Source organism: Papilio polytes, unplaced genomic scaffold, assembly GCF_000836215.1.
Source record: "Papilio polytes unplaced genomic scaffold, Ppol_1.0 DF822289.1, whole genome shotgun sequence".
In the NCBI taxonomy this organism is placed as follows: domain Eukaryota; kingdom Metazoa; phylum Arthropoda; class Insecta; order Lepidoptera; family Papilionidae; genus Papilio; species Papilio polytes.
In genome coordinates this window covers 3560392-3585522 of record NW_013526915.1, presented here as the reverse complement: position 1 = coordinate 3585522, position 25131 = coordinate 3560392, and the positions used below count along the sequence as shown (strand labels likewise).

Genomic DNA, 25131 nt, shown 5'->3' with positions numbered 1-25131 from the left:
CCGAAGTAAAAGTCAAAAGGTTATGATTAATTTCAATATCAGGTGTAATTTTTTTTACAATTTGCTGCGCACGAGTGCATTGTTCAATCAGATTTTAATTATAAATGTATTAAAAAAATTGATTTCACTTTAATATATTAAATAACATGAAAACTTTACTATAAAATCATAACAAAGCACTAATAAACCAGTTTACGCAGACATGTTAAAGTCTCAAATCGTTAGAGTTACGCTACACTGACATAACCTCCGACCCACTGCGCGACCACTCCACATGGGAAAGTAAAAGTGTTAGTCGCGTCTTCACAGTGACGCGACGTCAGCGCCCCTGCCGCTACCGGCCGGAACTACTTAATGAAATGTCGCTCCACACATAAACACAAAAGTATTATGAAATTCACACTTTACAACTGCTCGACGCATTGTAGAAGCATTTGTATAATTTTCCGCTGATACTTCAGTGTTGAGTGCCTCGTACTATATCCGAGCCGCCATAAAGTTTGCATAGCACTGTATCCAACTGACGCCGCTCGGTGTCGACCGAGTCATTGACACGGTTTTAATTACAAACGAAACTGACTTTTGTTATTTTACAATGCGTTTGATGTTAGAGAAGTCTGTGATAGAAATGCAATGACTTCCGTTTTTACTTACTACTAAAATATATTGGACAATTATCTTTACATGAAAATTGGTACATATATCAAAGATTGAAGTTTTTGAAATGTTCTTCCGAGATCATTGTTCTATTTGGGAAAGTATAAATCAATTTAAGATTATAAGTAAAAACATGGATAAGACAATAAAATATTTCTTAACATATGCGTATCTAATTGTTCATTATTCTATTGTTATTTACTTTTACACGGAATCAATGGATTCATCGTAAACGTCGATCTCAGTCGGTCAGCCTTTGTAAGGGAGCATACTCTGAATTGATGTAATTATTTGACAAATGCGAGTTTGACTGCAATGTGTATGAACTCATTCATTGAAGAATGAAAGTTATTCAGGAATTACTCATTGAGAACGGATTCCTCCAAATCATTCCTTGATTTCCATCTTAACACAACCTTTGCGCTACGATCAAGTAATTCAAGAAATTAATTGCGTAAAATGGACATTTCTTAATGGCGTTTTAAATAACACATGATTAGGCAATAAAGTGATAGTCAAAATCGGCTCGAATTTCGAAAAAAATCATCATTTATAAAAAAAAAAAACATTATCATAAAACTGTCAAATTACGAAACTAAAATTTGGGTCTTCAAATATCATCCTCTGACACGATTTGATACATTTAAAACAAGTTGTGATGTACACGCGACATGTTACACAACACTTAATGGTCGAGAAATGTGTAACTTAAGTCATTTAGAATCAAATTTTTGTAAAAGTTTGCGTCGGAGAAATTTATCTAATTTAATATGCGGCTTGTATCGTTGCCATTGAATTATCGTCAAACTATGGAAATCGATTATATAAAGTGATATAATATTACAAGTTAAATGGCCTACCATAAAAGACATATAATCGAATTATGTGAGACATTTCTAAATGCCTCGATATGTAAGCCAAAAATCTCGTTTGATTTTTGGCTCTCTCGTTTGAACCTCCTACGATTTATGGTAAGTAATACAAAAATGAAAAATAGAAAGTGTTTTTTGCATTAATTAAAATTATGCTTAACTCCAATTTAAGTAGCATTATACCAATATTAAAAAATAGGTCAAAACATTCGATTGGTTGTAAGTACACGTACACAACCGAATTCACACTAGCTTACCACTAATCTAATAGTTGACATAATAATAGATACTGTCTATGAAGAATACTTCATAATTCTATTTACAGATAACTTTTCAACACAAATGCATAAAAACTAAGTAACAGACATATTAAATGCAATTCTAAGAAGATGCAAATCGCATCAACTTGTAACGATTACGTGAGAACTGTTCGACATACATATACATAATATAAATGTACATAGATCCTCTGTTTGTAATTATGTACTGTATCGCTTTCTCAGCCATTGCCCTACAAACACTCGTCCCGTTATTTACTATACACTTCCTAATCTATACTATTATAATAAAGCGTAAACACACACTTTGTTGCCTAAGATGTCAGCGATTACAACATATTTTTAAATAATTATTATTTTAATAAAAAGCCCTACACTTACGTCACGCTTTAGGCTAAATATTTTCACGACATTAAACTGAGGGGGTAAATATTTTGCATAAAAACCCTAATGTGGGAAAGAGACCATAAGTTGCTGCCAACATCAAGGAAGCAAGGTTGTCATCATGTCGTGTCATTTTGACATTTGTTATTGATAATTTGACAAATGTAAACAATAAAATAAAATTTTCATAATTTCATGCCGATGAAGCCGCATGGGCACAGCTAGTCCTAAAATAAAAGTTAGTGTAAGTTGTAAATGAGCGAATCTTGAAAATAATTGTAAACTATTATTTTGTCAAAATTAATGTTAATTCTTAGTAAGAACCTTCCTTCGAACTTATTCTGTTACATTTTTTTTCATTTCTAAATCTAAGACAGCCCTAGCTACAGTTGGCTAATCAGTAACGCTAGGGTTGTCACCGGACCAGTTTGACCGCACTCGGTTTATTGCGATTTTATACGCGATAAATCGAAAACGCTACGCATTACGTGAAAATAGCTCACAGGAAAATTTTAATTAACGTGATTATTCAGTTACATAATTTTTATTAATTTCTCTGATTCGCAAAATTGGTTATTTTAACTTTGCAACGCTTTGATACTAAATTGAAGATCAAAACTAACACATTGTCTCTACTTTTAGAGCGCGCACACTTTTGGTTAAATTATCGCACAACTGTTTAGTCGCACTGTGATTCCAATGACCTTATATGGGGGTGCGTACATAACACGATTTTTAGTTGTACAACTAAACAGTTGAATGGGATGCGAAACAATCGACAATCGCACAACAGTTCTGCGATAGACAAAGCTGTGCGCTTCTTAATTCAACTTTTCAATAATGTGGAATACTTTTTTAATTTGATGATAAATCTAAATTTAATACAATCGTAGTACATTGTGCAATGCAATAAAGTACATAATTAATAGATCCAAACAGCACACAAGAGAGATGTTATATTACTCGCGTCATAAATTAAGTAACTCAGCAAATTCTTTAGCGAGCTAACATTCAACTTGACGCCAACAGACAAACACGAAGAAAGGGGCAGTCGCGGGTAACAGGTGATGTACCACGGAGGCTGCTTCTAGCACGTCAGTCGCCTCTTGAACGTTGTCCTCACAACACGTGGTTAATGTGCCATCGGATATTCCGATTACGAGAAATTTGACGCTTTCTGACTTAAGAAATTTATGTCAAATTTAGTGAAGCTTCAGTCGCACGTGTTATTGAAATAAACGCGCTTGTTGTGTGGATATTATTGCTTTGTTGTGGTAAGTTGTTATTTTGATGTTTTCACTGACACTTTCATCGGACTTTTATTGTTTAAGACTTCATTATTTTATATTTATTAATGCGCCACATGTAAAAACTTTCTCAACATTAATGTAATTTGTGTTAACATCCTGTTAATATCAATGCTTTTATAGTTATTTCCATTAGAATTCGCAATTTCTCATGTTATCTTCGCATATCACAATTTAAAGTAACCAGACAGACGAAAACACTTTTTTACGTTTTTTATGCACATCATATTAATACCAACATTGAAACTCAAAGACGTAGCTTACGCGTAGTCAATTTATTTCCCGCCAAAACATTCGCATCAGTATCGACTATTTATATTTTGAGGTTAGAACGTCTAAATTAATTAATCTATTCTGTACTTCTGTATGAATTTGTATAGATAAATTTATCTAAAATCATGCACATAATATAGACTATGTATATGTAGAATCTTTGCCAAAAACCTGTATGAAAACATATTTATCTATCTCGCTCATACTTGTTGAATAGACCAAACAAATAACATATATTCCTACAGGTCCATACCCAGTAGAATCTTGCGGTAACTTGATACATGCTCTGCGTAACATAACAGGTCCTTTTCGGCCCGGTGGGAAAAAGATCTACCGCGTTTTACGGAAATATGTTTAGGAGTGCACTTCATGCGGGTTCATGGTTTTGCCACAGCGAAGGTATAAGAACATAACTTATATTGATAAACAATCAATACAATTTAAAAAAAAATATGTTGTGTTTGCTTATAACAACTATCTAATTTCTAAACATTTTTGTCTGTCCGCAAATCAGCTTTTATCCCGGATTGTGTGATATCCGAAATGTGTGAACCGATTTTGAGGGGTTAATTGTGTGCAGGAGTAATTTTTACTATTATTTTTTGTTGACGAATTGTAGTCAAAAAATATTTTTACGTACTATAATATAGGTTTATTTACATTCGAAACTACATAATACTGAAATGTAACAATTGCTACAGATGGAAACAAAAACTTTCGTTTCACAACGTAATTTGTTTTTGTTGTAATTTAGCTACAATTGAAGTAATTATTGGCAGGGCTTGCGTGTGCTAGATATTTTCTTCCTGTTATAATATTTGCATGTTGTATAACATTTCCACTAGGTTTTTGTATAAAGAAAATAAGATTGATATATCTGCATCCACTGACCGAACCTTGTAACTGAAAAATATCGTCCGTTGCAACGTTTTTCCCCGAATAAGCAGATGTTTTGAAATTCTAGATGCTCTTGTTATTTAGGTCTAAAAAAATAATAATCTGCGAATCTAAAAAACCAACAGATAAAAGCAATGTTTTGACATCTTGCGTAACATCCTATTCGAAATTCAAAATCTATTCCAAATTCAAAAATGCAAATTAAATACCTAATTTGGTAACTCGAAATAGAAATAAAAGTTACGTAAAACCTTATAATGACGAAAAAGGCCCTAACTGCCGCGAAAGCAAGCAAAGTCGCATTTTAATGGTTTTTTGAATAAATCGCAGATAAGATCGTAACGGAACTAAATTTAAATATCGGGTTCTGCTAATACGATGTGAATAATTATTACATCATTGTAAGGAAAAGGAAAGTCTTGTTATAATCTCACTACATATACCTACAACCTCTTTCATACAAAATAATTTTTGTTGCAAATCTAATTAGACATAATTCCTGAGATTTACCTTTTTCGAAGTTCTATATTTTCAGTTTTTGATCTTAGCTTGAATTTGTTATTAAAATGATAAACTTTCAATATAAGTGCATTATAAAAATGTACAAACCTAATTTCAGCCAGCAATAATAATAAGCTTACATACTAAGTAATTCTAGAATTATACTCCCTTTATAAACAGATAGCGAGCGTTCGCACGGACGCGAAAACGCTAGGCGGTAAGAATGTGTCAAAATAGAACGTATGGGATTATATGAAGCTAAGCTATTACTTAGTTAAGTAGTGTTTTTTTTTAGAAACAATTTTATTTTAGAATATATGTCAAAGTGTGTATAGTGAGTTAATAAGAATAGTAAAATAAAATAAATCTAAAGGAGTTGTAACTCAAGACAGAAGTAATGCGTTTCATAAAGCTTTGTGTAATCAAATCAAATGGTATTACAGCATTACTCTCTGTCTATCACGCTTTCGTTTTATTTTATTTCAAATAACACTTCGAAAGCAACTTAGTTAATATAGCGTAATACAGTGTACAATTAATTGAAGACTGGCGGAAAAGATTGGTCATTCTGCGGCGTTAGCCAGCACTTTTAGATCTAACGGCGCCGCGAAACCGCGCTAACAATGCCCTCTTGTGAACATTTAGCACAATTACGTTACGTCTATTACGATATACAAAATTATTTATGCAAAATAATATTGTAGACTCAATTTAAAAAGAAAATTTTGAATGTTTTACTTATTGCTTTCTTGTATTAAATGTCTAAGGCTGTCTACGCTTTTAAATTCGTTATTTATTTCTGGAAGAAATTAGGTGTTAATTAAACGATATGTGTCTCATCATCCACTTACATATAATTTACAAAGAATTTTTGATATTTGTCGCGTGGAATTATATTATATTTTTTTTAAATGTCTCGCTCAAAAGAGTAATACGAAGAGAACTGTCAATGGGCAATTAAATTTAATACGATATTTACCACAATTGCAGTTTGTAGCTAGTATAAATAGTTTACGTATAACGAGATGCACCGCAGGGAGAGGGGGAGGGGCACGGTGCTGCCATCCAGCGGTACCGAGCGCGCTCCGTTACGCGCACGGTTCATCGGGCCAGTTAATTATTCTGTTCAACATTACTCTTAACTCTTATACCTTTAATTTACGGATATCGCCATGAATTCTGTCAAAAATGTTAGGATAATATCCTACAAATGTATGAACGGTAACTAAAACACGTGGTGACCGTGTTTAGAATAAAATAGCAAGTAAAATGTCATTCTTTGAATGCCAATCCCCACGTCTTGTTGTACTCTATGGTATTTGGATTTCTGTTGCGATGAACGATAGTGAAATTACGCGGTTGGACACATTTCAAATAGCTCAATAGAAATCGCACTATGACGAATGCGATAAAATTAGGAGTTACAGTAAACACTATGAAAACACATAGTTATATTATTAATGTTTATTGAAGCTTAACTCATCCGACGTCTATGGACAGATATATATATGTTTGTAAACTTTTATTTTAAAAAGTATTCTCTGCATTTAAATTTGTAAAAATGAAGTTTTATCAATACTAAGTGGAAGTAAACATAACCCAAACGTTATATTTACTGTTAATATATCGCGTGCCTATAATTGTTGGATGCGTGGACGACCAGTGGTCAGTCGTAACATCTCCGTGTACAGTCTGAGCCAGTTTTTACTGTTCAGTCGTGAACACTTGCGTTTCGCATGTTACATATTGAGTAAAAAGTTTTCCTCCATGGATAAAAACAAGTAGAGTTATTTTTGAAGGATTAGAAGCAAAAGAAATCCGGATTAGGTTTGACCCGTTCTTTAATAAGTAGACTGAAAATGATGAATAAGTTAGTGATGCATCAAAAGTACTTGTTGGTTTTAAAATTAAATGGTAAACAATAATAATTTAGCTGTGGTGTTAACTCAACTGGCTTAACTCAAAGTGGTACTCAACTGGCATATTCGAACCTATGATTTCATGTTTTTCAGGATCTAAGATATTTGTCAATATAATATTCGAATGTTACATAACATTTTGATGTTTTATTTATGCTTATCCCCTCTTCGAGATCTCCCTAACGTATTATGTCATTTGTTTCAGATCAATATTACCATCGGACTGTGCGCCATGACATGACAGTATTAGTGTGTTTGTGGTGACAGTGTGTGTTGTGGTGTGTTGTGGTGGCATGCGTGTGGTGGCCACTGACCTGTGGTGATGATGGCGGTGGTTAAAGTTTTGTTGTTATTGCTGATGAGCGCCGTAAGGCACACCAGTGGTGAGTCACTCAACTTTTTAATTAATTCGTAATAACAATTACATATGTTTAGAAATATAATTTCCGGAATTATACGATAATTAGAATTAAAATGAATGAAACAAATTTTATAATAAAAAGTATATTATGGTGTTGAAATATCACGATTAGATATTTTATTATAATAAATATTTTATTATGCGAAAATCTGTAGAAGCGAGCGAACATGATTTTTGATACACTTTCTTCACCTTGGTTTTACAAATTTCTCGCGTCGCTGATTTTAAACAGATCTGAAATTACTTTCATCGTTATCTGCGGTTTCTTGACAAATGTGATTTGATCACAGTCATCGGTTGATCGTGATGTAGTATTTGATACTTCGTAACACTTCGACAAATAATTTTCACAACTATAGACCACATTAATATGTTAATTACTAAGACTTACGATTTTATTACACATTTTTTATTATAGTTATGGCCAAGAGTTCATAACATTACGCGCTACGCTATCAAAACTTTCACCGGAGCAGAACGATATTAATTTAAACCCATTGCATATAGGGTCTAAGTAAAATGACAGCCTTGCAAAATAAATACTTTAGTATCTTCTACTACAAACGCGGTACGACAACGGTAACCAATTTAATTCGAAGTTTCTTTTTTTTACGTAATATTTTGAATAACAAGAAACCACAATAACTAATTCAAACCCAGTAACTTTAGATGGTAAATTAATAGTTGTTCCTACGGTATAGACTTCCTTATCGTTTATAATAAACAAAGCAGTGTGGTTACAAGACAGAGGGAAAGAAATGAAAATAAGCAACGATAATCATCTAAGTTATTCTTTGTTTCAACTTGATTATATGCTATTACATCTGCACTGGTTACCGCAATGTTGCTGTATATTTATAGACCTCGACTTAGCCGTCGATAGCTTAAGTTAAGCATTAAGTTAACTGCGATCTAGTGAACGTTATCATGACTTAGCTATAACAAAATTGATTTAAAAACTCAGAACGATATACGATGTTTCACAATTTTACTTCAATTTCTCTTATAAATAATTGTAAGTTTCACGTTTGTAATAAATGTTGGAATTTCAAATTGATGGTACAAATTCGCCATGACCAAAGCACATACCTCAAATTACTTTTATAGTGTGACACAGTTGAGAAACATGTAGAGCGCATCTCACGAACTCAATCCCGTACGTCAAGCTCGTCGTATGGTATTTAACTGAACTGTGACTGTCGAGGAAAGTCATGTTAATTGCCATCAAGATTTGAATATCACGGTACAGCAATTACTTGATAACTCTTTGATAATTTGTTCAATGAATTGTTAAAAAATTTCTTTAGTATCTATAATTGACAAGAATTTATGAAATTGCATATATTTGAGAAAAGAATTTGAGAAGTTTGAAGTTAACGCATTGGGCCAAAATGGTTGACTAAAACTTTATTTCCCTTAATAAAATGTAGGTTCAAATCCTTCGGTGGTTGACTATGATGGTTTAATTATACTCGTAGTACAAGCCTGTATACTTTTATATTATTTAAATTACTCTTCTGTAGTTATTTCAACTACATTCATGGTGTTCTCAGAAACGATACGGAACGGTTCCCCCAAAAATAGTTAACCCACTTTTAATATTCTCGAGAAGATGTTTCTTACAGTTATTTTATTAACGGGTAAATGTGTGGTTGACCGTTGAAAATATGTTCCAAAATTTTAAATTATTACTTATAATTAAAAATAAAAAACGTCTTATTTAGTTAGTTTGTCTTACCTACTTTACTAGTGTTTATCATAGATAAAATGAGAAATTGTTATTTTCACTGGTTTTCACAAGGATCAGAATAATGAAAATTGTTATTTAAAATTAACCTTTCTCGGCCTTTTTCTTTGACTATTTTAATTTTGGTCTTGGGCTAACCATATAAATATATTTTTATATTTAAACGACCAGCTTTACCAAAACATGCTTTGTGTCCGCGGACTATAATTTTTTAAACAGAAGTACTTAGCTTAATTTAGCTTAGCCATAATTATTACTGGCAAGTAGTTAACATTTAAAAAGAAAGTCATGTCATCGGTAGTTCAGCCGAGTCGTGTCACACGCCTCGTGTCCTGTCCTGTCCAGGCATAACGTCGTGTTATTCGACCAGTTTTCTCTTCTATTGTTTCCGAACTAAAGATGTTACTTGAGACGTCAGTGTCCATTCTGATAATCACGTCGATTAACATACAAAAGATAGTCACTTTCTGACAACTAAACACCAAGTTACTGGGATTTGTCGTATTATTTTTCTAGTAAATAATAATTATAAGTAATAAAAATAGTGAGAGTTATAAGTGATAGCAAATAGCGAATTATTTATGTATATTTTTGTTCGGCTCAACAACAATAATGTAGGAGTATTCCAATTGGTATGACAATGGCGGGAATCGAACCCTCTACCACGTCATTGGTGTCAAAATACTCCATAAATGAACAGTTATTATAGTCTTTAATAGCCCCAACTAGAGCTTAAAACTCGAGTTCAAGTAATTAAACGAATTAACTTCCATATATCATACTCACAGTTAACTTTCTAGGGCAGACTTAATGTGACATTCGCAAATCGAGACTAACTGCCTGATGGCGTGACCTACGCTACGGTGCAAGATAACTGACAACTCCCATGGGTTTCTCTGCACCGAGACATTCAATTAACACGAGAGAACTGCTGCGTTGTCACATTTACATGTGTGCCATACACACTTAACCTTACAACTACAAAACACTAATATGAACTCTAACACATTGTCATAAAGATATTCCTGATAGTATAATTTCATTGTAATGTTAAGTCGATCGTGGGATGTCTTACTTACCGAACAATACTTATAGAATTGATTGAAGTCTTTGTGTTATGGTATTTTTTACCCCTATTTCCAAGGAAAGGTAATAATACAAGAAGTCAGAGAAATATAAACGAATAATTAAATGACGAATTTAGACATAAAGTGCTGTTCTACACAGTATAACCTTAAATTTAGTTAGTTATTTTAACTTGTGTTTTCTTTCAATTAAATGCTCTAAAAGTTATTTATACTATCAGACAGTGTGACATAAGCTATGGGCTAACCGGAAAGGGCGTAAACAACTTTCCTGTACCACTGGTTACACTTAACGAGCAAAGTTTCTTAATTACGGAAAACCAAACTGCATGACAAGTAGGGACTTGTTGATAAATAAATTTGCACACAATATTAAATGTATGATATAAAATTTAGTTTTTTAAACTAATAGTTAGACCTGATTACCTGATTTTTCTCAATCTCCATAAACTTTCCAACAATCTAAAATTATAAACAAAAAAAAATTTAAGTATAGTATTTAAATATTTATGTTAATAAGTATTAAAGACAAGAACAAAATAATTTAATCAACTTGATAACTTGAAACTAAAACATCGAAGAATATAAAAACCTGATTGTTTAATTGGCAGTAAATATTTACAAGCGTCAATACTTGCCAGCTATAACCAGTTGTAATTAGGGTTGCCACCTTATGTTTTTGTTTCTACTTTTTTGACACAAAGAATTCACAGTTTCAAAAGTCCCTGGTATTTGTTTTTTGACAACCCTAGTCGTAATCCCACGTTGACCAGTCACACCACTTTCCCTGGCGTTATCCCCGCATGCATATCACGTTGCCTAGGTACCTCGCTCATGACCTAGGTTCTAATCCACAGAAAGCGCCGCGCCGTAGATCAGTTACATTTGGTATTTTATATGTATAGTAAGTGAGAGTTTGTGAGTCAAGTTACATACTTTTACGTAGTTAAATGGCGATATTCATTCGAACATTCTGGAATTTAGTAAAGAATTCCAGTAAATACCCAGAGTATTAATCACCGTTTTAATCTTTCTCTTAAATAAACACGAACGTCAATAAAACTTAATTGCTAGTAACTTTATTTCTATAAACAAAAAACAACTTAAATTGAACATAGCTTTTAAAGGTGAATTTTATCACGTAATAAATAACTAAGCTATAAATCTAAAGTCTCTTCAAGTAGACCTAATTGAGCGTTAGCTGCTAAGAATCTTTACAAGCCTAGACCGCTATGCCAGGCTAGGTCATTGACACGGACAAAAAGGCGGGAAACTGTAGCTGAGAATTGACGTGTGCACCCGCGCCCCCTTGCGGTGGGAAGCGATAGTTCCGCCTGATTGTGTTGGATACAGAAGATAGAAAGATTGCGCTTTAACGAGTACCACTCCGCATTCCGAGCTATTCCATGTCATTTAGCGTGTAATTAGGTATAACATACATGTCCAGGATAAAATCTTAACATTCTCAACATATCATCTCAAAATCATTTTTATTCTAAAGTCTTATTAATTTAGTGTAGCGTGTAAAGCGTAAATCATCTTGCGACATACTCTAAAATAGTCAATCTTATCTTTAAAAAAATCTTATAAAAAGAGAAAAGACACACCTAAGTTTTAATTTGGAAATTGTAACAGTTATTCCATCTACATTAGAGTATAAAATTGTCGTTTTTTTCTGTAACGTAACCACTGAAACCTAACTACAACAAAGAACTGGTAATGCTAGATAATGCGTTACTTCATAATAATGGAATTACATAAGTGACTTCACACTTTAGGGAAAAGTCGCAAGCCATCTGACCGCTATAGGAATATTATTTGATACCACTGTTACATAATTTGCATCAGACGAGGTGATGTCAGCTATCTCGCCGTTCATCAAAAGCGCACTTTCATTTCTTCCTTTACACTAACAGGTCATTATCACGCGTAAGTCGTTAACATAATGCTCAAAAGGTCAGTGACCTTACGTCATATTATAAAAAAATACTACCGTACTCTTACCATACTGGTATTCTGTATAATATTTTCTACAGTGATGATTTTAAAAAGTGACCAACGTAACTGAAATGCGGTCTGAATTGATGAACTTCGTGCCAAAATGAATAATGAATTGAATATAGTTACAATTTAACAAAATGTAAATGATAATTGGAAAGCAACGAAATACGATAGGAAGGTGACTAAGAATGCGGGTCAAATACGGATATTCTGGAGATAAACGAACATGAATTTTTTTGTAATGCTGGTATACTTTAGTAGGACGTTACTGCTTTCTTTTTTTAGTATTTAGTAGAGTTTGAAATTAAAAACAAAATGCAAATATTATTTTATGTTTAAATAAGCTTTGTTATTTAAATAGCACAATGTAATAATGTTCATTTGACAAATAAATACAATGCAAAATATTCAAATGTGAATTTATCTTATATTACCTTGACTTATTCTGACATGAATTATAATGAACTATATTACAACCAAATACGCATTAGAGCGTGCGGACACCTGAAAGCAACATATCGCACAACTACTAAGTTAGTTTACTCGTGATTGTTAATTTGTTACAGTTCGAGTTGCGAGCGGCGCGGCGGCCGCTCTCGTAGGTTAAGGTTCACATATTAAATTAAAGTTAAATGCAAATGTCAGCATTAAATCTGCATTAAACTAATGCACAACAGCTGGAACACATTACCACAATATATATATAGAATTTTTTGTTAACTCTTGTATCCCTATTCTGTTGTAATCTAAAAATAACTTCATATCTGAAATGTAGCACCCGATATTACCACAGAAGTAATAAAATTAAATGTAAAATTAACTTTACCATAAAGTTGACGAAACGAATAGTAAGCTTCCTAAGGTTTTTAATCAAAATGTCTAAGCAATCAAAATATATTGGTATTAACATAAATTATATTAAATTGCGTAACCAATGAACCATCAGTGTGAAACAAATCGTTAGAACTTTTACTAAATTTCGTTTCTTACATAATACATCTGTAGTATATAATTAACAGAAAAATACCGATGCTTATAAATATATGATAAACGACTGCTATTTGTTGTTAGTTAACAACATGTGAATTTAGTAATGCGGGTGTAGGACGTTGGACCTCTTTGGTAGCTAAAGAGGACCAGCTGGCCAGTAACGCCTTATACGAAAATGTAAACAAATGAATACTGATTGTGAAAAAGTGTGAACATGGTTTTATTGATTACTAGCTGTCGCTCGCGACTCCGAGCGTGGAGTTAAAAAAATAACATAAGTAAGTAGCCTATGTATTCTCCTAGACTATCCTCTACATTTAGGTATACCAAATTTTATCCAATTCCGTTTAGGATACAATCTCTAACAAACATACATCCATCCATCTAAACATTCGCTTTTATAATATTAGTATGATTTTGTTATCATTTGTAGCAGTCGGGTTTAACATTAATAGGTCCTTCTAAGTGGTCAAACAGTTATATTATCCTCCGCCTATATTTAACGTTATTAAAAGTTTCCTACAATTTACTGCAATTTCAAAATGAAAATATGCAATTTCTTCCCAGTTTCAAGTTCCTACTTCAAAGTCGATAATGTTAATCTGTATGAAGAAATACCACTTAACATTAAACCGTTTTATACAAAACGCACATTGTTGCACGTAAGGAGTTCTGTTTGCCTCCTCTATAAGTATATAACCTATTATCACTTCCAGGAACTTAGCTCAATGTCGACTGAATTACAGACGCAAAGTAACAATTTAAAACGAGAGCCGTCATCGATGGCCGTCGAGATTGGTCTAACGGTGGTAGGTAATGAAGGGCTAGACTTGGCCGCAACTAAACAAATAATAGTTATATTAAAAAAACATTCGCTGTTTAAAAGTCTAGCTTAGTAGTTTTCACATTATTTGTTAACTAAAGCAAATAGGCTGTCACAAACACACACTAGAAGCGCTATTAGCCTAATACAAACTCTCAAATATGTAGATCATGGTATAAAATATGCTGTTTGTTTATTTCAAAAATAAATCGTAACAGAAAGTAAATAAGAAATAATAAGCCGAGTGCTATAAGAGGTTACAAGTTAAAACCTTCGTTATTTATAACCTTACATAAGATACTACGTTATTTGACCGCGTATTACGTATTTTCACGTAGTCGTAATTTTAGCCATAAAGATCATTTAGTATGAAGGTGATAAAGTGACGTTCGTCGGCAGGTCGCCAGGTGTCGCCAGTAGAAAGTGGTCCCCGTGCCGTAAACGTAACTGGTGCTGGTACTTTGCTATAATTAATGATGGCTTTATCAAATGATTTAAATAACAATTCAGAAACTACTCATTTAAGGGGATTACCCGCTTTCTTTTTTTGTTTAATTTGAATGAAATTTGTAGTTGTTAACAGAGTGCGGTTTTAGATCGTTCATTATTTTCTCTACAGAAATTGTTGTACACAATAAAGTAATTTCTTTTAAAATATTCTTATAAATTTTTATCAGTGGTCTGGAATTCACGAACCGTCGCTGAAACTGACAAATAACTATTATTTCGTTTATCGGCTATATCAACGATTCAACTTAAATAATATAGTTTTACATGTAAGACTCAGATAAACGGCTATGTTATAAAAATAACAAACTAATACGTTTCTATTTTGTTCTATTGCACAAAGATTCTAGTTATTGAAAATTGTGATATTTTGTTATCGTGTGCTTTCTTTTAAAATAAACTTAGAAACGGATCACAAAAATCTGAAAAGGAAAGTGAGTGGTCGTGTAGACCAAATTCCAGAATTTTGTAAATAGCAATTCAACATGTTTGCGGTTTTGCTTGTCTAATAATTATTATATACGTATATCATACGGTGCTCAATCTGACAGTAAATGCATACATCGTTATGGATATCGTGAGCATACCGCATAACGTCTGCAGTATCTTGTCAGGACGGATACGTCCCGCTAGATTAGCCCCGGGTCCCATGCTTACGGTATCTGAAGCATTCACATCAGCGCCTGTACTGTAGATGAGTCGGTTTTTATGAGCGCACGATCTCACGGCGAAGAATAATGACATCGTCTACGTAATATGACAATATTTAAGTCTTGGCTACGTTTACTGTTGTGTGTGGTTACTTATGATTTTAGTTAAAGACACTACCGTACGTGAAATGCTTTCTTAAATAGATGCAGTGTAGAATTCTCATACTTAATTTACACTCCGGGCATATATTTCATGACTATGAGTGAGGTAGTAACTGCTTATATTAAACACTTTGTTTTTGTTTATCGTTAAACGGAAACCCAAAGACGTTTTTAACGTTTGAGCAATTGCCTCATCGGCCTATTAGTTTCCGATTTGTTACGAAATTTCCGATCATCGGATGAGAAAATTCTTGTTGACGATGATACCGTAACTCCAATACTTTGCGAATAAAATTAATGAGAAATCTTTAGACTTCACTGCCGACAACTTGCTAAACCGGTCACGGGTAAAGCGATTCGTTTGATTTATTGCCAAGATGCAGATAGTGTTTATTTTGATTTATATTATTTATTTCGTATAATTACGTGTCCAAATAATTAGTGATAAGAGTTTTTTTTAACATTTCGTGCTTTGTAAAACGCCGTTTAAAAGAAATATGAGTTCTAGATTTGTTGCTTTACATCGATGCGTTGAATTGCAAAAGTTTGTTTTTCTATTTAAATAATTCAAAACTGACACTAGTTTTATCTACATTTTTTTACTTTGTTACAGTAGAGTAGGCACACAATGATTGAGTTATGCTTGGTTGTTGTGATCAATGATTTTTTCTTGTTCATCTGCTTTCAAAATAAGAATAAACATTGTCAATTCTACACGCTGTTTTTACTACATTTTTGTTGAATTATTTGAACATCAATTTGTTGCGGCGATTAGCGACGCGTTTTTTTATATTTCAGAGTTTCGACCTTGAATATTAATATATTTCTTTATACATTTAAATTTAACCTACCGATAAAAGAGCAAGAGCCATAGAATATAACCTTACTGATAAAAAAATTATGCTATTTAGGTTAATACATCTATTTCATTTCCAAAAGTAACATTGATAAAATTATTTTATGCGCCGTTACGTATAAATTAATTAATTAGTCCTAATATTAGTCTATAAATGTCAATTTTAAAGTGTATCTTTATGATGCTTATAAAAAGATTCGTGCTATATTAGTTAATTTACCTACAGTGGGAATATGAGCCAATCTATCATTACAAACATATTTTTTAGTTCACTGACAGCAGAATGGGATCTACTCTAGAGCGGTATAACACTGAGACAATTGTATATTTCAACACAATGAATGATTCGACTCTATTGAGGTATACCGGACTCATTAGTATGGGAGTATTGCTGTATTGTCTAACTTGAATACTTGATACTTGAAAACATTTAAGTTTTTGGCGTTGCATAATGGCTACATTGTCCCTAAGTACTACGGTATTATAATATTCAAACTTAATGCCGGCTCTCTGGAGCCTGCGGGTGAAGCGATACGCGAATAACGTACGTCTCGATTGAAATTACGAGTCTCCGTTAAGATTGGATAGGATTGTACTGTTTTGTACATCGAATTTTATATGTAAAACGTTTCGATGTTTTAGTTTTTAAAATATTTTTTTTGTTTTCAGGTTGTAATTTTTACCCTGTGGGCGAGTATCTAAGGTTTGTCAGGATACCGGAGAATTTGAAGGTCGGGGATGAAGTCTTACAAGTTGAAGTTCATCCAAGGTAAGCTACTTCTTTAAGTTTTATACTGAAGTAACCTACTTTTTTGTTTTCTGTCTGTACAATAACACTTATAAGCTTGACTACGATAATTTAGAAACAGGTTCTATTGCAATGTACTAATTTAAAATTATTATTTTATTAGTAGAAGCCGCTCATGCATTTAAGAACCGGTGAAACGTTATGTAATAAAACTTGAACCATATAAAGATCTCTAATACATCGTTTCTTTTCTATTTTAATCGCAAAGGTCGTATGCGCAAATTGATTGATGCTCTGATTTGAATTAAATGTCGAATGATCATTTATTTGTAAGAAAAACACTATTTATGTTAAATGAATGGTTTAAGGATGTCACAGGACATGTTTTTTACAAGTTCAAAATAAATCCAAAGCCAAATTTACATTACTGAAAACTTTATCGTTCAAAATTTATAAACAAATTTTCTATCTCTAGAAGCGTCTTGTCCTTTGTTTCTGGTAAGAAATGATATAACAATAACAAACAAATCAAAGCTAAAGAAGCATAGATGAAACATGCACCTGAAAATTCACAAGTCAAAAATAAAAACGGACCAATTTTTATGAAAGTTGCAAAAATGAAACTCCCATAGGTAGCCAACATGAAGACAAACAGATTTCTAAACGATAATGGAATAAGTTCGCTCAGGAGAGATGTCGACATGATCATAGGCCCAATACTTATAGATAAAGTGTAAAATGTTAATAAAAATAATGATACGTACATATTCTCACTAATATTAAAATATTTCATTGTCGTTAGATACAATGATAGTGAATATAAAAACACAATACCGAATCCAGAAGTCACAAATAAGAATGGTCTTCTCCTAGCAATTCTAGAAATGCCGCAGCCGATATGCATGCCCACAATAGTAACCCCGTCCAGAACTAACATACCCGTGTAAGCGGAAGATTCACTTCCAGTTATTTTTTTAATAATATCTATTGCATAAACCGTTATCGTTATCTTACCTAAAGAATTATAAAGCGTTATAGTTAACATCGATAGTAATAGCGGTTTATAAAATTTCCTACTCCTTAAGATCCCACAATACTTTTTCAAGTTACTTTTAAAATAATTTGTCAGTCTTTCTTCATTCAGATTTGTATGTCGTTCAATCAATTTTTCCAATTCCCTGTTTGACTTCTCATCGTTACCTTTAAGCCAGCGATGAGCGGTTGCGCACTCGTCGAACCTTCGTCTACTGGCCAACCAGTACGGTGACTCTGGCCAACTTAAAATTATTATTATATTGTATACTGTCGCAGCAAATCCAAGCAGAACAATGTTCTTCCAATGCCAGAAAGTGCCTATGGTGTTCGCTATCCAGATACCCCATAAAAACGACACAGATTTTATGGTTAAAAATATTCCTCGATAACGTGGTGAAGCATATTCCGTTATTATCATTACAGAGATTGTTAGTTGACTTGCAAAGTAACTTCCTTCGAAACATAATCCAATAAAGAGATGCGTTGATGTTTTAGAAAAATACAATATCACAAAACCAATTAATGCTACTAGTGTTATGAGAAAGTAGGATGGTTTTCGTCCCATAAATTTTGGTAGAATTGAAACGATAAGGACGAGGGCTGTACCGCTGTAGGCGACCGCGGAAGCTGAAATAATTAAATTAGTTATTTATAATGTAAATTCTTTAATACAATGCATTATTATTTATCAAGACTTACATAACCATGATGCCATTACTTGAGTGACAGCATCCGTTGAATTTGCTTCACGACGTATTTGCGGAATGATGACAGTAGGGGCCCCAATGCATAAGCCGTTCGAAAAATACCCTAACCAGATTGCACTGCAAACCAACATCTGCCAATAAATAAATAAATTAAAGTCTAGGTAATAAATAACTTGTCAAATTTTATTGATTTAAATTCCAGCTATTGCCGTAGTAAATGTTTTTCTTCTTGAACATTTGCACTATCTTTTAATTCATTTGTATAAAACTATAATAGCTATTTACATTTAAATTAAAAACGTTAAAGTCTATACGTTATGTAGGGCAAGGTCTTTAATTATAAATGTACTAATACAATAAATACTCATTTCTTTCTTGAATGTTTAAAATGTTTTCCACTTACTTGGCGTAAACAGAAAATCCAATTTAATCTACTTTCTCCATTGTTAATTTTTCTACCTTCACTGTCCACGTCTCTATTAACTGGTCTATAAATGTAATTTTCGACCGATGCCATAATGGATTTCTGCAAAACTATGTTCAATTACCTCGCTCAAACATTTTTGTAGTCTACTCAAGCTGGAATATTTTGAATATTTACATTGCTAAGCGAGTTTATCTTTGTTGAAAATTCCCCTGTTTTTTGTATTGTAAATTATACTATCGTTTTATTTAATTCTACACATTCAACTAATATTTAAAAGTAAAGAAAAAAAATTGATACATTATACAATATAGAGCGCGAGGATAATTAGGGTTGACGATGAAATGTTGAATAAGGCTCAATAAAACTCATAAAGTTATTGTAATCGTGTTTATATTTTGGTCAAAATTTAGACCTTCAATTGATTTTATATTAACATCAAAATCATTCCTTCGGTACTTCACTTTGCTTTTTAATTTTATTTTTCTTCGGATTATTATCTGTATGCAACTTTTCAATCTCCAGAAGTGTCTTGTCTTTCGTTTCTGGCAAATGAATGAATATAAGAATAAAACAGCCTAAAGCTATAGAAGCGTAAATGAAGAATGTTGCTGAATAACCATACTTTGTAAAGAGAAACGGAGCTATTTTTATAAACGATGCAAAAATGAAATTAGAAAATGTACCGATCAGAAAAGCAAACATATTTCTATTTGAGAGCGGCATCAGTTCACTGACGAGAGATGTGCTCATTATCATGGGGCCACTGCTGACTGTCACTGTGTAACATAACAATAAGAACAGACACACAAGAACATAATTATCAAGAAGGCCACTTGACACTAAGTATAAAAACATCGATATTAAATATAAAAATATTATACCAAAACCTGAAGTGACAATTAGGAAGGATCTCCTTCGAGCATATCTGGAAATAGCACATCCCATATACACACCAATAATAGTGACTCCGTCAAGCACTAACATTATTGTGTAAGCCCTGGATTCACTGCCTGTGAGTCTTTGAATTATATCTATAGCATAAACTGTGCAAGCCATTTTACCCAATGAATTATACAGTGTTAAAATTAACATGGACAATAAAATTGGTTTGTAAAATGTCTTTCTTCGTATAACTGCAAAAAATTTTCTTAAGCTTTGTGAATCACTTTCTTCGTCTCGCGATAAATCTGTTTGTCGTTCGATAAGATTTGCTAGTTCCTTCTTAGATTCGTCACTGTTCCCTTTGAGCCAATGATGTGAAACTCTGCATTCATTCAGCCGACCTCTAGTCGCGAGCCAATATGGTGACTCGGGCCAATTCAAAGTTGTAATTATGATGTAGGCTGTCACAACACATCCTACCACAGCAATGTTGCTCCAGTGGAAATAAGTTCCTATAGCATTGGATACCCATACTCCCCACATAAATGATGCTGATTTCATCGTTAAAAAAATACCTCGATATCTCGGCGATGAGTATTCAGTGATGATCATTATGCATATTGTAATTTGACAGGCAAATAGAACTCCTTCGATGGATTCAAAAATTATAAGATGTGTAGCAGTCTTGGCAAAATATAAAACCACGAAACCTATCATAGCTATTATTGAAGTAAGTAGGAAGCATGCTTTACGTCCCATAAATTTAGGTAGAACGGAAAATATAATCACTTGTATTGTTCCGCTGTACGCAATTCCTGAAGCTGAAAAATTCAAACTTTTAAAAATTTCTCAACATGTATTTAGTAAAATTCTTCTCTTATAATACATAATTATTCTTACATAACCATGAAGCTATTTCTTGACTTATTGCGTCCGTCGAATTATGCTCTCGTCGGATTTGCGGAATTATAACTGTAGGAGATCCGAAACAAAGGCCTAGCGAGAAATAACTGGACCAAATTGCACTGCAAACCATTATCTAGAACAACCACAACAATTTTCATTTTCGTCTAGGCCCTGTGCCTTCCATTTATTTCATTAAAGTTGAAACAGTGGACAATTTACTAGTTTTAAATTCAATCATAATTTTGATGTACTATGTTGTCAGAAATTAGCACTTGATTTGTAGCTCCTAATTCCTAACAGCTATTAATGTTTTATGTGTCCCTGATTAAAACAGATCCACTTCTCTTACTAAAGCATTTATCACAGACAGATCAGCTATATCAGATGTATAACTGACTCTATGAGTTCTAAAAGTTTAAAAGGTTATTTAGTAAAACAAAATTACAAACGTCTCACCTGACGTAGTAGAAAAGTACGATTTATCTTATTTACTTCATTGTTTTTGTGGTCTGCTTCCTCGATAACTTCTTTGTACGAATAGCTCTCCATTGTATTAACTTAAATGTCGATTCATAAGTTACTCTTAGCTTAAGTATTCAAATATAAAAACATTAATGAACTTAGTAAATAAGAGTATGTAAATATGTACTTACTTAAAAAGTTTCTTTATGATATGTATAATGTATTTTATGGTATAAATTCAATTTTTCTTACTTTACAATTATTTATTTAATAACGTTACATATATCATCTTGAAATTTCTATAGTGTTGTTTCCCATTAAGAAAAGGTAACGTTTGATTTCAGTAATTACGTTTACACAAGTGTTCGTAATTCTGCCTGCCATTAGATCACTCGTTTGTCAAAATGTTTTCCTTATCATAGTTTTGACCTTTTTGTTGTTATTTAAATAAGAACTCCACGTATCAAAGATAAAAAGTTTATACTTTTAAATTAATACGTTTATCTTAATTAAACATTATAAAGACAAGTACATTAATGTTATTTTGCCTTCATTGCTGGAAACCTGTAACGCAGATAAACACATTTAAAAGAGACAGCATAACTCTTAGAATCTTCATTCAATGATATACATATTTTTTTTCTCTATTACTACGTACTTATCATTACACTAAAATAGTACATTTAATTAATTTGTAATTGACAAAATAGTTGTGTTTCAAGATTTTTACTGCGGTATAAATAAAAAAAGCAATTGACTGTAGGTTTTATTCATAAATATGGGGTCACATTTTAAAACAGCGTTGATTTAACTATTACCTTTTGGTTATTAACCTTTCAATTTCTATTAAAGTTTTATCCTTGGTTTCTGGTAATAGAACGTACAGCAAAATTATAAAAATTGAAGACAGTACCGCGTAAAATAAAAACAAACCAGCAAATCCCCACAAACAAAACAGATATGGCGTTACTTTTAAAAACGTCGCGAAACAGAAATTTCCAAACATTCCAATTATTAAAGTGAATGTATTTCTGTTAGTCACCGGAATAAATTCACTGATCAACGAAGAAGACATAATTAATGGACCACTGCTTACTGCTAACGAGTACATTGATAATAGTATGAGACATATGTAAATATTATCAGCTACGACATCATGATGTACAAGATATATAAACAAGGATAAAAGATAAAGGAAAATAATCCCGACGATAGTAGTTATTAACATAAACGATCGTCTTTTTACTATCTTCGAAACTCCACTTCCAATATAAGCACCAACTAAAGTAACCCCATCCAGTATCAGCATTCCTGAGTAAGCTGCAGATTCTGACTTTGTTATTTTATTTAAAATATCAAAAGCATAAACTGTACAAGTCATTTTACCCAAAGAATTGTATAAAAGATTTACTAATATTGTCAGCAACAAGGGCTTGTAAAAACCTTTCTTCCATAATTTGTTGTCAGCTTTTGACAATATTCCCTTATCAGTATTAAAACTTGCAGCGTCTTTGTAAAACGTTATCAAATCTTTTAATTCCTTCCTTGACGTCGAACTGTCCCCTTTCAGCCAAGAGTGTGCTGTTGCGCTTTCTCCGAACCGCTTTTTGCTGGCCAACCAGAGAGGAGATTCGGGCCACACTAATGTTGTAAGCAAGATATAAGCAGTTGTTACGATTCCTACCAATGCAATATACTTCCAATGAAAGAAGGTACCAATTATATTCGATATCCAAACTCCCCATAGGAAAGAAGCGGATTTAGTTGTTAGAAATATTCCACGATATTGTGGGGAAGAGTATTCTGTTATAATCATGATGCTGATAGTTATATGACTTGCGCTGAGGATGCCGTGTACTATCGTGCTTATTAATATTTGTGTTATTGTCGTGGAAACGTAGAGGAGTACAAATCCACCCATAGCCACTGTAGATATTAGGAGGAAACAGTGCTTTCTTCCAAAACAACTGGGCAGGATGGTGAGGATAATAACCAGCAGCATTCCGCTGTAGCTAGATGAAGAAGCTGCAAAACAAAGCCACAATTCAAATACGATAAAACAGGACAAGTAAATTAGTATCACACTCTAACTCATTAGATATTAACTACTTTGATGATAAACATTTAATGAATTTTGATTAAAGTTTGAAACAAATTCCTTACACAACCAGGAGAGCATGTCATCGCTGACGATGTCTGTAGAGTTGGCGTCACGTCGCAGCTGAGGTACGATGACGGTGGGCGCGCCAAGGCACAAGCCCAGCGTGAAGAAGTTTGCCCACACACCTGATGATATTAAAACCTGAAAATACATTTAGTACTAAGTGACAATCATGAGAACACATCAAATATTAATAGACTTTTGACTATTAGATTTGAGTCATACACAGGGCGGTGGTCTGATGAACAGAAAAAACATTATTCTTTTGGCTTGGAAAATATTTACTGCTACTATTTACAGAACTGGGTTCTCGTATGTTGTCCTTTAGTAACCACAAGTAACATTCACGTCGGTGTGTTAAATATACATGGAATAAAGTTACTGTGCCATATTCTTTTGAACTTACCTGTCGTAAAACATGTTTCCAAGGTAATTTATCTTCTTCGGTATTTGTTATTTCAATAAATTCTTCTTTAAACTCATAATTATTTACCTTATTTTGTAAATTTTCCATTTCTCTAGACATCACAGTAAATGATAAAACGAAATTGACTTTTAAATGTAATTGTTTTCTTATATTTTCTGGCACAGTTTAATTCAGGCTTTTTTTTGTTACTTTATTACTTTAAAAATACTAGTATTAAATACCAATTGTTAACCAAATGTTGTTTTTGGCCATAAACAACATTCTAAGTCGATAACTACTACGATAACTAAGAAGAATTGAAAGGGAAAACGCGGAGTTTGAAAACGTACTTCGTTTTATTTACTCAGTTGTCTCTGAATGTTTTATAGTGAATATTGTTTACCATTTACATCTAATTTTATGTTACGGTCAAAGCAATTCATAAGGGCATTTATTAAGATACCTAAGTAATTTTATTAGCAGTAAAATTCAACTTTATTTCAGATGTACCTTTCATTTTATTTATTGCCCTGACATTATGATAAAAGACTAATTATGTACTTTAACTGTAACGTAGGCGTTTAAAGTAAGGGCGGCCTTGAAGATTTTTCTTCTTACTGTCATCAACAAAATAAAACTTAATAAATTACATAATTTTTATAGTATTGACTGCTGCACTAAAGGACTAGTTATGTAAAATATGGCCCTAAATCATTCTCAGATGGTGGTACTATTGACAATGTCTCTTTTAATTAGCGGTTGTAATTCAGGTTAATTGCTGTTCACTATGTTTTTCGACTCCGCCCCCAGCGGCGGGTATCAACTAATAAACAACTGGAGAACAACAGAATGCGACATGACAGTATGTGACATTATAACCGGTCTCTTTGTCTTTGTAACTCGGAAATGTCAGTGATTTGACTCCTCATGGAAAATGTCCCGCTCGTCCGGCGTGACCATGATCACACATAAGTTAAACTTGAAGTGGAAGTAATTCCACTTTTTGTCTTATGACTCCGTTCATCCGCTTTCCAGACTTATTTGTTTATAGAATTAGAAGTCATAAT

At 32.8% G+C, this 25131-nt stretch overlaps 2 protein-coding genes across 3 annotated transcripts in view; one reads left to right on the top strand and one right to left on the bottom strand.

Annotated features, from left to right (window-relative positions):
* Positions 1-3254: 3254 nt before the first annotated feature.
* Positions 3255-25131, top strand: part of LOC106106211 (cadherin-89D) — a 35576-nt gene continuing 13699 nt past the window's right edge. Inside the window, exons 1-3 of the mRNA XM_013286760.1 lie at positions 3255-3465; positions 7294-7471; positions 17000-17099. Coding sequence (XP_013142214.1) covers positions 7411-7471; positions 17000-17099 — 161 coding nt within the window. The 5' untranslated portion in view covers positions 3255-3465; positions 7294-7410. The remainder of the gene's footprint in view (positions 3466-7293; positions 7472-16999; positions 17100-25131) is intronic.
* LOC106106333 (facilitated trehalose transporter Tret1-like) lies at positions 19636-21859 on the bottom strand. Of its 2 annotated transcripts, XM_013286906.1 has the most exons (4): positions 21689-21859; positions 21492-21592; positions 21030-21168; positions 19636-20950 (listed from the first exon to the last, which is right to left on the bottom strand). In XM_013286906.1, the coding sequence occupies exons 2-4, from the start codon at positions 21582-21584 to the stop codon at positions 19689-19691; spliced, it is 1494 nt and encodes a 497-aa protein (XP_013142360.1). In that variant the 5' UTR covers positions 21585-21592; positions 21689-21859; the 3' UTR covers positions 19636-19688. The 2 variants fall into 2 exon arrangements, with proteins under 2 accessions (XP_013142360.1, XP_013142361.1); XM_013286907.1 differs by lacking the exons at positions 21492-21592; positions 21689-21859 and having other exon boundaries at positions 19636-20964; positions 21030-21117.